Below are 16256 nucleotides of genomic sequence, written 5' to 3' on the forward strand. Positions count from 1 at the left end.
CCTCCAGGTTCAAGTCTCAGCATCCCTGGCCTGCAGTTCCAGATATGGCCAGCAGAGGGAGCCGCGCACCGGGTTTCTGGGGCTTACTGCCCGAAGCCATATTGAATGAGCCAATGTCTGCTGTGCGGACTCTGTGAGATCTAAATGTCTCCTTGGCAGGAAATTCGCGAGGAGCAGGACGGGGTTGTGCAAACAGCCTTACAATGTCCGTTTGTGTGTGAGCACATGGCTTCTCCCACTTCGCCCACAATGCTCTGTTTTGGGGGAGGATAATGGGCCTCTGTGGACCCCTCCGCCTTGTCATGCAAAGGGAGTGACCTGTGTTTGTCATAAATGGGCTCTTGTATGATTAATAGTCCTGTGAATGAGCCCAATGCAGCCGTTCAGCGCCCGCCTTCCCCTGGCGGTGGTCTGCGTCGGCTTTCTTCCCTCCACGAAAGCAGCTGCTGCAGCTTTTACTGAAAGGAAAAGGACTTGCTCCCCCTGTGGCTGCAGTTCTACAGATGCAAAGCAGGGGGCACACACAACTAGCGTATGCTTTGGGGATGAGCAGGGGTCCAAAGACAACCTTGAATCCTTTACCAACATTCTCTTATGTGTGTCAAAACTGAAAGGGAACACTTTGCTTTTGATGGACAAGGAAAACCCAAGAATCTAGAGTAGAATGGCACCTCCCCCCCCCCATCGTGGGCTCCAAAACTCATAGTGTTTCCAGAAAGTGATTACCCTTTGTTTTAGGATGTTTGTTTGCTTGCTTGCTTGATCTGACCTCCCCTGACTCCCCTACCCTCACAGAGCTTGATTTTTGTTGTTGTTGTTGTTGTTGTTTTGTTGTTGTTTTGTTGTTGGTGGTGGTGGTGGTGTGCCTGTGCGTGTGCGCCTGCATGTGTACGTGTGTGTAACCTGGCTGTCCTGAAACTCACTCTGTAAACCAGACTAACCTCCAACTCAGAGATCCTCCTGCCTCTGTTTCCCCAGTGCTGCAATTAAAGGCCTGGCTTTTCCCACTCATTCTTAACAGTGACTCTTGGATTTGTTTGTAATGAATGCCATTTGCCTTTATTTTCAGTGGCTACTTAGCTAGTACATCTGATCCATTTCAGAGCATGCCAGTAAAGCGCTTGTCTGTCTGGACCCATGCATGATGCATGGATGCAGACAGGACAGGGTGTTACTGAAATGAACTCACTGCAAATGCATAGGAAACAGCCTCTTTAAAATGCAAAGGAAGAAAGAATGCTAATTCTGCCTGGGGCTGGGCGTGGGAGTAGGGGTCTTTGAGGGTGTTTTGGCTGCTAACTTAGGCCTTCACAGGCAGAGGGGATAGGGTACCAGTGGCAAAGAAAGCACAGAGAAAAAGAAGCAAGAAGGAGGCAGAATCGTGTGCCAGGATCATATTTCTATGAGCTCCTCTGGGTTGGAAATTTAGAAGGAAGCTTTGGACCAAGTTTATGGGCTTTTAGGGCACCACAGTATCTTGAAACATTTGTGCTGAAATAGCCATTGTTGAGCCCTGCTGATTCCTGACCCTGCTTGCATCCTGGGGTCTCACTCAGGAAATAACCCCAGGTCCCAGACACACAGCTGCCAGCTCAGCTCCCAACCCCCTTTCCTCTCCTGGGTTTGCATTGCCCAGTCTGCACAGCTTGCTTAGGGCTCATGTCAGGGTTTTTAACCTAAAAACATTAGTTTTGTTTGTGGGAAAGAGGGTTTCAAATCAATGTGATTATTCCTTTCGGGGCAAAGACGCAACCTTTTTCGATTCTAAATTCTCAAATGAGATTTCAGTACTTTGGGGATTCTACATTCTTCATACTCAATGGAGCGCTAATGTTTCTGGGACTGTAGTGTTTGCAATGGCTTTTGAAAAGGTTTTGATGCTTCTGCAATGTTTCGGGTCTCAGAGACCCTTTCCTACGGTGCTACCTTTCCCTGCACCGTTACTGCTTAGCTCATGTTTCGCCTCCTGACAGGAAGCTAGAAACTCCAAGAAAAGATTGGGGGTGAGGTGGGGGACATGGATGTAAAGCATGAAGACCTAGGTCTGATCCTCACATCCCAGTTGAAGAAGACAGATGGGGAGGTGCACGCTTGTGACCCCAGTGTGAGGCAGAGATGGGTGGATTCTGGGGCAGGCTGGCCAGCCAACCCAACCTATTGCCAAGCTCTAGGTCAGAGACCCTGTGTCATATAGCAAGGTGATAGAGCCTGAGGAATACGGTACTGGTTTCCACAGTGAGAGAGAGAGAGAGAGAGAAAGAAAGAGAGAGAGAGAGAGAGAGAGAGAGAGAGAGAGAGAGAGAGAGAGAGAGAGAGAAACACACGCAGAGACATACACACACACTACATCTGCCCTTGGATTGAAACTAGAATTGTAGGGGTTTAATGCCTTCAGTTTGCACATAGCCTGTCTCCCAAGATGTGCTCAGAAACTGGTGACTGCTCTGAGAAGCTTGCAGCAGCTCCTGGGAGAGGCTGGGGAAAGTAGTGCTGTTAGTGTGGTTCATAAGGTAACATTGTCCAGAGCAGTGGTATGGAGGGTAAGCCCAGAGACTATGCTGAGAGAACGTGGCAGATGATGGATGGTTCCTGCCTGATGTAACCAGGTGGCACAGATTGTGAGTGTATTATTGCTAAGCCAAGTTGTTATACCTGTGGAAGTTCACCCAGATTTTGGGCCGTTAGCTAAAAGCCAGAGTTGAGATGATGGTGAGATGATGGTGGCATGTGGAGGGAAACAGAAGTCAGGGAGATCTCAGCATGGAAGGTGAGGAAGCGTGAGGAAAGCTCATGTGAATGTGTGTGTGTCTGGGCCCTTCCTAGGGATGAATAAGGATGGAAGGGTGTTGCAGTATCCTTTGAGGAAAACGGTGTGGCCAGAGGAACACATGGCACACCCACCTCTGTACCTCCCCTCTCTTCTCTGAGGAGGGTCCCATCTGTGCTTTTCTGGGAAAGAACCTTGCAGAACCGTGTATTCCCCCGCAGGACTGGTGGTCTGTGTCGTTTCCTTAGCTGACTGTTGGAGCAGCCTGGATTGCATGGAACTACTAGGTGGTCCTTTCATTTTCTAGACTGAAGTTGACGCCATCAGAAGACAGTGGGAACAACCTTCCCAACCCAGCAGCGTAAGTTCAAGGCTTTTCCGAGCTCAGTGCGCCAGCCTCTGGGGCTCCTTACCCTGCCCATGGTGTCTCTTTCCACATGTGACTCAGCACGGCTGGCCTGGGTGGGCTGACACTAAGCTTCCTTAGGTGAGGAACAAACACTTCAAACTTCCCTCAGAAACTTCTTTTGGATTCTGTGGGGAGACAGAGCAGATTCACTAATCCTTTCTCAACAGCAGGTTGGCCAAGTTGATTGTTTCCTTACTCCTTAGAATTTGAAATGCAGGGAGGGGCACGTTGATTAAAATGAGTCAAATTTTGCCCTCATTTCTTGGACATTTTTTTGCTGCTGTAATATTGGTGTTTATGGGAGAATTAGCTGTGATGAGGTAAAAGTCTATTTTAAAAAGCTGAACTCAGATTGAAAAGGCTATTTTAGCACTTAATTGCTCAGTTCCATTACGGTCTCTTGGTGTGTGTGTGTGTGTGTGTGTGTGTGTGTGTGCTTCGAATTCCCGTGGGTTGGCTTACAACTGGACTTGAGCAGCTTGGATTCCTCAGAGGATACCAAACCCTTCCAAGGAACACCTCGGTTTTAATGACTATGAGAATATTCAAGACGTTTTCCCATCTGAGCACCATTACTTGTAGTGGTAAAACATTTTGAAAACACGTTTAAGCCATTAACTCATTTTTATGGCCAAATGAAAGTGCCTAATAGACTTAGTTCTAAGCTGTTCCCCCTTCGTTCTCCAATGAAATTGTCCGTAGGCAACTCATTCCGCAGCGGAACTGAAGGTCTCATGATTTCATCCCCAAGATGGCAGATTGGTGAAAACTCACCACCCAGCCCGGCTAGTTTACACTGCTAATTTGCCTGGCAAATTCAGTTTCCTAGAGTTGACAGGCTGAAATCCTTTCATTGCATTGATGTAATCCTCCCTACCTCACACACACATACGCACTCACTCACATCCAGAAGTGCATCTAGTTGTATCATTTAAGGAATATAACTTTCCTTTCATTGAGAAGTGATTTGCAAGGGGTGTGTGTGTGTGTGTGTGTGTGTGTGTGTGTGTGTGTGTATGTGTGTTACATGTAAAGACCAGAGGACAAACAACCGCAGGTGCTGTTTTTAGGAGACAGTCCCTCATTGGCCTGTATACAGCTCACCACGTAGGCTAGGCTGATTTGCCAGCACTGACATTACAAATGCATGCCACCATGCCCAGATTTTTCTGTATAGTTCTGGGTGATCATCCTTGGGTCTTCATGCTTGCTAAGTGTCTTAGTCATTCGGAAGAGACAAAATAACCACAGCAGCTCTTATGAAAGACAGCGTTTAATTGAGGCTTACAGTCTCAGAGCTTTATCATCATGGCAAGGAGCGTAGTGGCACACACGTACACACAGTGTGGAGAAGTAGCTCTGAGTTCTGTCTTGGATCCACAGGCAGCCAGCACAGAGAATAGATGGGCCTGACTTAGGCTTTTAAAACCTCCCAGGGTAGCACACTTCCTCCAACAAAGCCACACCTACTGCAACAAGGCCACACCTCCTAATCCTTCTCGGCCTCACACTGGGGTCACAAGCGTGCACCTCCCCATCTGTCTTCTTCAACTGGGATGTGAGGATCAGACCTAGGTCTTCATGCTTCACATCCATGTCCCCCACCTCACCCCCAATCTTTTCTTGGAGTTTCTAGCTTCCTGTCAGGAGGCGAAACATGAGCTAAGCAGTAACGGTGCAGGGAAAGGTAGCACTGTAGGAAAGGGTCTCTGAGACCCGAAACATTGCAGAAGCATCAAAACCTTTTCTTATTTATTTATTTATTTATTTATTAGGTATTTTCCTCATTTACATTTCCAATGCTATCCCAAAAGTCCCCCATACCCTCCCCCCACTCCCCTACCCACCCACTCCCACTTTTTGGCCCTGGCATTCCCCTGTACTGGGGCATATAAAATTTGCAAGTCCAATGGGCCTCTCTTTCCAGTGATGCCCGACTAGGCCATCTTCTGATACATATGCAGCTAGAGACAAGAGCTCCGGGGTACTGGTTAGTTCATATTGTTGTTCCACCTATAGGGTTGCAGTTCCCTTTAGTTCCTTGGGTGCTTTCTGTAGCTCCTCCATTGGGGGCCCTGTGATCCATCCACTAGCTGACTGTGAACATCCACTTCTGTGTTTGCTAGGCCCAGGCATAGCCTCACAAGAGACAGCTATATCTGGGACCTTTTAGCAAAATCTTGCTAGTGTATGCAATGGTGTCAGCGTTTGGAAGCTGATTATGGGATGGATCCCTGGATATGGCAATCACTAGATGGTCCATCCTTTTGTCACAGCTCCAAATTTTGTCTCTGTAACTCCTTCCATGGGTGTTTTGTTCCCAATTCTAAGAAGGGGCCAAGTATTCACACTTGGTCTTTGTTCTTCTTGAGTTTCATGCGTTTAGCAAACTGTATCTTATATCTTGGGTATCCTAAGTTTCTGGGCTAATATCCACTTATCAGTGAGTACATATTGTGTGCGTTCCTTTGTGATTGGGTTATCTCACTCAGGATGATATCCTCTAGATACCTCCATTTGCCCAAGAATTTCATAAATTCATTGTTTTTAATAGCTGAGTAGTACTCCATTGTGTAAATGTACCACATTTTCTGTATCCATTCCTCTGTTGAGGGGCATCTGGGTTCTTTCCAGCTTCTGGCTATTATAAATAAGGCTGCTATGAACATAGTGGACCATGTGTCCTTACTGGTTGGGACATCTTCTGGATATATGCCCAGGAGAGGTATTGCAGGATCCTCCGGTAGTACTATGTCCAATTTTCTGAGGAACTGCCAGACTGATTTCCAGAGTGGTTGTACAAGCTTGCAATCCCACCAACAATNGAGGAGTGTTCCTCTTTCTCCACATCCTCNCCAGCATCTGCTGTCACCTGANTTTTTGATCTTAGCCATTCTGACTGGTGTGAGGTGGAATCTCAGGGTTGTTTTGATTTGCATTTCCCTGATGATTAAGGATGTTGAACATTTTTTTAAGGTGCTTCTCTGCCATTCGGTATTCCTCAGGTTAGAATTCTTTGTTTAGCTCTGAGCCCCATTTTTTAATGGGGTTATTTGATTTTCTGGAGCCCACCTTCAAAACATTTTCAAAAACCATTGCAAATACTACAGTCCCAGAAACATTAGCACTGCAAAGTGCTGAAATCTCCCTTGTGAATTTAAAATTAAAAGAGTTTGTGAGGCCGAGATGGGTGGATTCTGGGGCAGACTGGCCAGCCAACCCAACCTACTTGGCAAGCTCCAGGTCAGAGACCCTGTGTCATATAACAAGGTGATAGAGCCTGAGAGACGTCATACTGAGTTCCACATTTACACACAGACATACTCACTGGTGACTAAGCATTCAAATATATGAGCCTATGGGCACCATTATTATTCAGATCAGCACACGAGGCAAACAGTAACCTAAGAAGCATATTTTGTTTGTTTGTTTTTTTGTTGTTGCATTTACAACCACCTATTATTTTGCATCCCATATGTTTTAGGTTAAAGCAAACGGAAGCTGGTAGTTTAATTAACTTGCAATTCTGAACAGCAAGGTGTTATAAATAAAATGTCCAGAATAAGGAAGGATCTACTGTTATCAATAAGAAAAGAAGCATCCCTATTGAGTATCAGACTTACTAAGATGAGACCCTTTCATTGGACAGCTCCTGGGATGCAGGCAGAGGAGCCAAGATGTCCTGGCCTTATAGCATAGTGTAGGGACGCCTCCATAACAGGGACAGCCACTGACTTCCCAGTGGTCCTACTGCCACTCTGAATCTTGTCGATCACCTTGGCAAGTACACGGTCCCTACTGCTTTCCCAAAACTGCATCTTATCCTTGGGGTATCCAGCCCGCCCGCCAAAACTTGTCCACTTTTCTCCAGCCTCCTGAGGATATTTCGGCATGGAAGGGAACTTTCTTTTCTTTAACTTCTAAAGGTCCCACAATGGAGTGGAGTAAAACAAGCTGACAATGGGCATAGTTTCAGGTGGTGAGACCCGTACCTTTCATTAATGGGAAGTGTAGCAGTCAGACCAAGTATGGCACCCCAAGGAGGGTCAGGTGGTCAAAGCTTAACTATCTTCTCTTTGGGGAAGAGGAATGTGGGAGCTGCCATGTACTTTAATAGAAAGCAAAGTGATTCTCAGGAAAGACAAATAGTCTAAAACATAGACAATAGTTCAGACAACGTGCCTGGCTGTGGAGGGCAGTGTCAATTCTGTTCTTCCTTCCTGCATGTTAATTACATGCAGAACATGTGGAGAAAAAGAAGGGAACCTCAGAAAAGTCCCTTTCTGTGCAGGGAGGTGGGGGACAGGAGGAAGTGGTGGGAAGAATGTCAGAGAGCCCTTGATCCTCCTCTGGTTCAGAGCACACAGCAGGCAGAGCGTCTCCGTTCAGATGCTTGCTTGTAGACCTCGGCAAAATCAGACACGGGTATTACCACCACAGTATTACCAGACTTAAGGCAAAGCAAGGACAGTGCACACAAAGGCACTGTCCTGAGAGTTGGGAGGTCAGATCCCACTTGTACCTTTGCCTCAGTCCTGGGCGAGTCAGTGTGTGTGTGTGTATGTGTGTGTGTGTGTGTGAGTGCACCCACGTGTACAGTTCCCAGATGTCCACATTTTATAAGCCAGTAAAACTTCAAGATAAACTCTAGGGAGGAAAGAAACGACAGTCACCTTCAATCTGTAAAATAAATCAAAACAGAAATATAGATGTGTGTGGTTAGCGTTGGCTCTCTGAATGGTTCCTGTTGTAGCCTTTGCTTTTCTCATTTACTTTGGGGAAACCGATGTTTGGGAACCCCTAGACAAAGTATTGACTGTCTGCCAGGCCTCCACTGTAGGTGCTAGGAATGCGATGAGGTGTTACAACAGCAGCGCTGCCCCCAGAATGCTCACCTCACATCCAGAAAAGGCCATGAGAAAGCATGTGATTTTGGTCCTGAGCTGTGTCCCAGGCTGCACATAGCTTCGTAAGGGACCAAAGAGGAGCAACTAGCTCGAAGGCATAGGGTTTGTTTAGGTTGCAATGAGGCCAGAAATCAGGATGATTTGGGGTTTCTTCCCAAGAAGGCAGAGACCTTCCCCTCACAGCAGTTCTTTCTCTTTTCTCTCATAACCCACTGAGTGCTGTTAGTGCTGCTCATATACATATGGGTGTAGGACCATCCACAGGAACAGGGGCAACTTCCCAGGAGCTATATTCCTAAGGAAGCTGCCTCTGCCTTTCCTGGAAGCCATCAGCCATCAGTAACTCCTAAGCTGGGGAAGCGGGGACTTTGAGTTGAGATTCAATGGTTTCTACTTCACATATTGGTTGTGAAAGTTAAGCATGACGGGGCATGAAATCGTGTCACCACCTGCAGGCGAGTGTGAGAGTGAGGCAGGAAGAGACACCGGCAAAGACCCTGGGGCAATGAGGAAAGAGTGTGGAAAGGATTGCTTGTGGCTAGACTGAAGGGAGCAGGTAGAAGGAGAAAAAGGACAGAAGAAGCAAGCAAAGGCCAGGACTTCTGTGTCCAGGGCATGCATTTGGGCGCCTGTTGCCCTACAGATAGTGAGTATACATGGGAACTTATGAAGGCTTACGTTCAGAACCGTTGTGCAGTGAGCAGAGTGGCGATGAATGCGAAGGGTAAAGACAGACTGAGCTTGCGACAATTGGACTCGATGCTCTTTGCGGGGCACAGATAAGCCCTACTGATGAGCCGCAGTCAGTAGAACAATGTGCAAAGGTTCTGAATTCCCACTCAGGACGTTCCTATCAGGGGAGAACTGGGCCTGCTCAGTCAGCAGGCATGGGAGAGACACGTCTAACAGGGAGTACACACCCTTGGGAGACAGGAACATGTCATAACTTACAATGTTATGTCTTTAAAGGGGACACCCTGTTACTTCTGTGACAGGGAACAAAGTGTGAGGTTGTGATACTTGATATCTGGTCTCCTGGCTTTAACCCATGGATGGAACTCATGTCTTTTGTCCTCTAAATTAAGATATTGAAAAAGAGGCTCCAGTGTTAATGCCCAGTGCCTTCTTGGAGAGTTTGAGATGCACTGAGACTCCAGACCAGGAAGTCCAGACTCCATCTGAAGTGCCTAAGAATGGAACACTTGTTATCTCCCAAGCATGGTATTCTACTATGTAAAATGAGCCTTGTACAAGCTTATGCTAAAGATTAATGTGCCCAGATGCATCATTGACACAGATGTGGTGTCACAGGAATATATACCATTCATATGAATGTATGTATACTGGTTTATTTATGGCTTATGAGTACACTAAAGCTATATCCTTCATAACTTTTTTTTTTTTTTTTTTTTTGGTTTTTCGAGACAGGGTTTCTCTGTGTAGCCCTGGCTGTCCTGGAACTCACTCTGTAGACCAGGTTGGCCTTGAACTCAGAAATCCGCCTGTCTCTGCCTCCCGAGTGCTGGGATTAAAGGCGTGCACCACCACGCCTGGCCCTTCATAACTTTTAATTCCCAAAATATGCAGCTACAGATGATGTGAGTCTTTGATTCTTAAAGTCTTTGCACCAAAAGACCAAATAAATACCCTAGATTCAAGACAACTGTGGTTCGTTCAAAGTGCTAGCAGATACCACCCTTTCTGATGGAAGCACTGCCGAGTTCCTGCCTTAGATGTTTCAAAACACAAAACAAAACAAAACAGATAAAATAAAATAAAATAAACTGTTGCAAAAACAACTCTTTTAAGACCACCATTTTCTTCTCTCCCTCTGACCTTGGTTACTCTGAGCCCTTGCAGAGTGCTAGAAAGTGGTTTGGTATAGGAATTCATTGTACACATCATCATAACTTTAAGAGAAAGTCTTCAAGGGGATTTTATAAAATATTCATCTTCTGAAAAATTGAGCATGGAGATGTTGGTATACATGGTTCACGGGTCACATTTCCCATAGCCCGTTTGCAGAAAACCAGTAGCGTTTGCTTGTATTTGCTACATGTCTGTTACTGTGTTAAGATACTATGACCAGAAGCAAGTTACAGATTTATGTTTCTAGAGGAGTAAAAGTCAGTTATGATGGGGCCATGGCAGAGGCGCCGGAAGCTGGGGATGTCGCCCTCAGCTGCCAGCATGAAGGCAGGGAGACCCAATTGGAATTAAGGTGAGGCTATGAACTCTCGAAAGCCCACCCCCAATGATATAGTTCCTCCCAGCATTCCTGTGCTATCTCCCTAAACAGTGTCACCGACAGGGGACCAAACATTCAAATACATAAGCCTATGGGTGTCAGTTCTCCTTCTAACCACTGACTATATCCCTTAAACTACAGGCACAGCTTTTTAAAAACAAGCCATGATTGCTTGCATTTGGCTTTATATTCTGGGAAGACCGCTAATGCTGGCACTTAAACTTTTTTCTTCCAAACCAAAGTAGAATTGCAAAGTGTGTGTGTGTGTGTGTGTGTGTGTGTGTGTGCATGTGTGTGTGCACGCACACATGTATTAATTTTCTCCTTTTTTGAAACTGAAAATGTTAGCAGTGAATAATTTCTCTTGGAAAGTTGTGGATTTTCCACTGAGTGATAATAGAGCCAGTTCTGTAAATGTCAGTTGAACTGAGAGCCAAGAAAGTGATAATATAAAAAGAAATTGTATATCCAAAATTGCCAGCCCTTAAAGATGATGCTTCCCATGTCAAGAGCATGCAAATTATCTTTACAGATACCAGCATGACCAGAAGAATACCATGTGTTTTGAGTGTTTGGAGGCATTTAGGCCAGTAACCCACTTTGTATACCTTTTACTTCCCAATGCCTAATATCTCCTAGATAAAAACTCTTTTCAACCTATGTTTCCCAGATCCCTGTGTGGGAAGCAGCTTCCTTCTTGAGTGAAACAGACTTGTCTAGGACATGTTGCCCCATTTGGTTCATGTCTTCTTTGAATTTCTGAAGAATATAATCTTCTACATGCCACAGAGCAGAGCTGATGTAGAACAAGCACATTTAGTGTCCAATACAAGCTGGAGAGTCTCTCCATCGAAAAGTAATATATGTCTGTAATAACATCGTAATAATGTAGATTTTTTTTCTCCTGTCCCCAGGCAGGGAGCCCTGCAGAGTGTGGTGTGCTACTCTATCTCCAATAGAGAAATGAGCTTGAACTTTGCATTCTAAGATTTTCAAAGTCAAGCGTGAGACTCTCAAAGTCATTTGTCAGTTATCCATTTTTAAACCTTTCTTCTGCTGTCAACCAGTGTGAACATAAACATGGGTTCTTGCACGTTGTCATAAAAACTGAATAAATGAAGTATGGGAAAGCTTATAAACAAATAGTTGGCACTCCGTAAAGTGCTGCAGTTCTTCATAAGTACCAGGTGCATGCTATTATTCATAAGTGCCAGGTATACATTTCTCTCTCTTCATAAGAACCAGGTACAAATTATTATTTCCACATATTGATGGATAATCAATGACCACCTTTGAGCACTTTGATATGTCAGGTTGTGCTTATGGACTGAAAGCTAGATTAAACTCCTAGGTGAATGCTAGACTATAAATCGTCTGGGTATCACCTGCCTTTGAGATCATGGCTTCCCTCTCTGCATGCCCTGTGCATGAGGATGCCCAACATAGCCTTGATCAGTTCTTGAAGGGCAGTTATGAATGGTGGCCTATTTTCTGTAAAACCAAAGTGCAAGAACGAATTGTAGTCACGTCGTTCTCCATTTTAGGAAGAAGGTTCCCTCGAGGGCACTGTGGACCTTCTGCATTGCTGTGTTCTTAGTGATGTCAGCCCCTGCAGCTGGGCAGGAATGACAAACAGATGGCAAGTCATAGAAGGAGGGCAACCATTAAGTCACCGAATAGAATGTGCAAACCAGATTTCCCAGCTCTGCAGAGCATACCCCTGGACTGCCCGAGCAGGGAGCTCTGCCACCCATATGTCTACTCTGTCACAGTAACTGTGACTCAGTGTATCCTCAGATGTCCTCTTTGAAGCAGCTACCCTGAGCCAGAGGGGAATTTTCCTTGTCTTCACTTGCTCTTAGCTATAATGTCTATATTTAACCACTGTGATCCTCATAGTTTTATTTTTTGAATACTGAATCCTGAAAGGGACTATTTTTATTTCCCGCTCTTTGATTCTGCAAAAGCTCAGATGTGAAATGCCTTCTCTAGCTACTTGCCCAATAGACTCACCTTCGTGTCCTGCTTGCTTCTCTACCTTCATGTGCCTGATGAGCCCTTTGTTCACACGTGAATATGTCAGCATCTGAGTCCTTCAGTAGGTTATAGATGTTATTCTCTTATTGAATGGCATAAAGTATGTCTAACTTCAAGTATTAGTCTACCTTAAATAAACTATCTCTGTAGTATTGTGGTGTGATCATGTGATCGATCAGTGTGATCATGAAGGAGCTGTTTGAACAGATTAGAGAGGCCTTGCTATGAAGGATTTAGATGAGGGCCCTTTCTAAATGGAGATCAGGGTTCAGTTTTTAAAAGATATCATATTCAAGGTCCTGGCTTTGATTCTGGATATGTGAATAATAAATAAATAAATAAATAAATAAATAAATAAATAACAAATACGTAGATACTCTACTTCATGACCATCTACCTGATGCACCAGTTCTCTTGTTTGACTTGTGTAAATGAGAATAAAATCTCAGATATTATTGACCAAGATAAAACATTACAGGCACCCCATCTTTTTCCCATGAAGAAGATGAGATGAAATATTTCTATAGAAACGTAGGAATCTTGCATTGGGTTTGAAAGTCATGCTTCCAAGGCCCCATAGAAACAGAGTTAACCCCTAATAGTGCATCACGCTTCCAAGTCATTGTTTCTGAATTGAGACCCCACACATCTAGAATCCCAAATGTTCCAAGTAACTCACCCTGGCTGTTGTTAGAACTGTGTTCCAAAATATTTACCATAATTAACCAACCATCTCAAATAACCTTATGAAGAGTTAGACTTTTACAGTTAGCATTTGGAGATATCTCCACATTTGTTTGTTTGGGGCTTCTATAAATTTCAAAGGTTTGGCATATTTCCCATGTCTGGATTCTGGCAGGACAGTCATATATAAAACAGGAGTTCAAGCGGAAGGTGAATCTGAGATATATTCATCACAGCAAAGTAGGAAAGTTAGTAATATTTAACTTCCATTTAGTTATTAGGTACGAAAGCCAGCCTACTATTAAATGAATCATCTTCCTGTAAGAACTGGAATTGCTCATCAGAATGAGGTCTAAGAGGGCTCGAGAATACTGCCTCATACAGGATGGAGTCTACCAATCGTGAGCTTTACGTCTGGCAGAATTTGCGGTTCATGGGGTGTGCTCAGATATGTTTTCACAGGAAATGTGCATAGAGGCAGGGGATGAAAGTCAGAATGGCAGACAGGGTAAGGAAGATGTCTCTTCAGAAGAGAGAATTATAGGGCATTCCTCCATTGGAGAATTCTCTCTGGAGAACTGCATGCACCCTACCAAACCTATCTTCCAGGAGAAAGTCCTGAGTGCATCTGAAGGCTGTTAGGGTAATCATGATGCAGGTGGTAATGGCACTAAGTACCATCATCATCTATAAAGCAGAGGTAGATGAAGACCTCTAAAGAGCTCAGGCCCTGACCTGCTTTCAGCCCCATAAATATGTTGAAATGAATGGATGTGTGAGTGACTGTCCTCCCTCTGGGACAGTTAATGTCTAGGAGTGAGAGCTGTAGAAAGTTTGCTGTTTACTTCAAGAAGTAACTCATAACTGTTCTCTCCATTTTTGGTTGAGGACTGTGGACATGCAGCAGAGCTGTATTTCTCTGGTGGTCATACCTGCATTTATACATGTCTCAGACTACTATTCCTTTCCTTTAAAAACTTTTTTTTTTAGTTTTATTTATACTATTATTTTATGTGGGTGAGTGTTTTGCCTGTGTGTATGTATGTATATACCATATGCATGCCTGATAGCCATGGAAGTTGAAAGAGGGCCTCAGATTCCCTGAAACTGGAGTTGCAGGCCTTTATGAATCAACATGTGGATGCTGGAGCTCAAAACATGTCCTCTGCAAGAACAACAAGGACTCTTAATCCCTGTGCCAATTCTCCAGACCCTTGGGCTGCTGTCTCATTGAGAATGGCTTTTTTGATAATATGACTTTCATTTCTTGTAAAATTGTAATTACTGTTCTCTCTCTCTCTCTCTCTCTCTCTCTCTCTCTCTCTCTGTGTGTGTGTGTGTGTGTGTGTGTGTGTGTGCATGCTCTCATATGTAGAAGTCAGATGACAGCAAGTGGAGTTGGTTCTTTCCTTCTACTGTGTAGGATCTGAGAATTGAACTCGGGTTGTCAGGCATACCAGCAATTGTCTTTCCTTTACCAGCCCAGAGCTTTACATTTTGGTATTTTATGCAGTACTGTTTGATCATTGAAACACCAAATAATGGAAACCTGTAACTGGTCTAGGAGTTGCCATTTGAAAAATCTTGCTTCTTATATACATCAAGAGAGTCCCTGAAGTCCTAAATCTGTTTCCTGAACTCTTTCTTCCAAACTTCAGGAAATGTATGCTGGGCACAGCAACTCACACCTGGAGCCTCAACATTTGGGAGACTAAGGTGGGAAGATCGTGAGTTCAAGGACAATATGGACTAGAGAGCAAGACCCTAGAAATTTGGGCTACCTAGCATGTCAGAGCGAGATGGTAGGAGGAGGGAAGAGAAAGGAAGGAAGGCAGGAAGGCAGGAAGGCAGGAAGGAAGGAAGGGGAAAAAAAGAACACAAAAGAGAAGAAGAAAAGAAACTCGGGCCACTCGTGCAGATATATTTTAACGACACCCTCTCTGTCATACTTGCCCAATGATGTGTTCTATACCAACAGGAAACAAAGGGAGCCAGAGATATCAGGTATATGGTTACTGGGCTTGTAAAAGGGAAAGGGAATGTTTTATAGAAATAGCCAAATTCTGCTTCGAAGATGCTTAATTTCTAAAAGGATACTCACTTCATATTTTTTTAGTGAATGTGATGCAGGGTGCAAGTGTGTTCTTCAGAGGCCCATGACACACACTTCCATTGCTGCCGTGCTTTGGGGCAACCCACCTCAGAGATACTTATCACTCAGCAGCTCAGGGATGAGCTGCGAGGTGATGGTTCTAAGTAAGCTTTCACATCCCTGATGGTGTTTGCTTTTGTATTGTCTTCCCTAGGTTTGCTGGCATGGGAAACTTGCTCAAAGTCCTGACCCGGGAAATTGAGAATTATCCACACTTCTTCCTGGATTTTGAAAGTAAGTCCCAAGCTCTGTAACACAAGAATGGAAACTTTGTGTTTGCTTTGTAGCTTGTTTATAGGGAAGTTATAGAGATTTTGTATGAGACTCAAACCAAATCCAAATGGTATTATGCATTTCTTCCTGACATTGTTTCTGAACCATTTTCTTCCACCATTTCTTTATGAGCTTTAGAAACTTAAGGAAGGTTTGTTTTGATTGGTCCATGATTTTCCTTGATTTCAAAATGATTAGCTTTGGTAGGATATATACAAATCTTACCGTGACTCTTCCCTAAGATTTGGTATATAGTAGTATTTCACATTCTAAAGAAAAATGGCAAGCACATTAACTGATATGGCTTAGCATTAAATATCATTATACGTGTAAGGAAAACAGTGACCACCACCAAAAACCAGACTTATTATTTCTCATCATCACTATCTATTTTATATATTATTTTATTGTGTAAAGTTATTTTGGGATTTTTTTTCTAGATGTTTATTGGTCAGACATTTTACATGAGTGATGGAAAAATATAAATCATTACAATTAATTCCTTTAACTAATACTATCATCCAATTACAGCTTTCTACTTAATGGAGATTTGCATATGTTTGTGATATTTTCTTTTTTTTTTTTTTTTCGTTTATAACATCTTTTTTTTTAATTTATTATTTTATTAGGTATTTTCCTCGTTTACATTTTCAGTGCTATCCCAAAAGTCCCCCATACCCACCCCCCCCCAATCCCCTACCCACCCACTCCCCCTTTTTGGCCCTGGGGTTCCCCTGTACTGGGGCATATTAAGTTTGCAAGTCCAATGGGCCTCTCTT

General features: G+C 44.0%; 1 protein-coding gene across 1 annotated transcript in view; it reads left to right on the plus strand.

Annotated features, from left to right (window-relative positions):
* Positions 1-16256, plus strand: part of Fam49a (family with sequence similarity 49 member A) — a 109402-nt gene that overhangs the window by 60928 nt on the left and 32218 nt on the right. The window contains exon 3 of the mRNA XM_021178997.2: positions 15359-15438. Coding sequence (XP_021034656.1) covers positions 15369-15438 — 70 coding nt within the window. The 5' untranslated portion in view covers positions 15359-15368. The remainder of the gene's footprint in view (positions 1-15358; positions 15439-16256) is intronic.

The sequence above is a fragment of the Mus caroli genome, chromosome 12, assembly GCF_900094665.2.
Source record: "Mus caroli chromosome 12, CAROLI_EIJ_v1.1, whole genome shotgun sequence".
NCBI classification, from domain to species: Eukaryota; Metazoa; Chordata; class Mammalia; order Rodentia; family Muridae; genus Mus; species Mus caroli.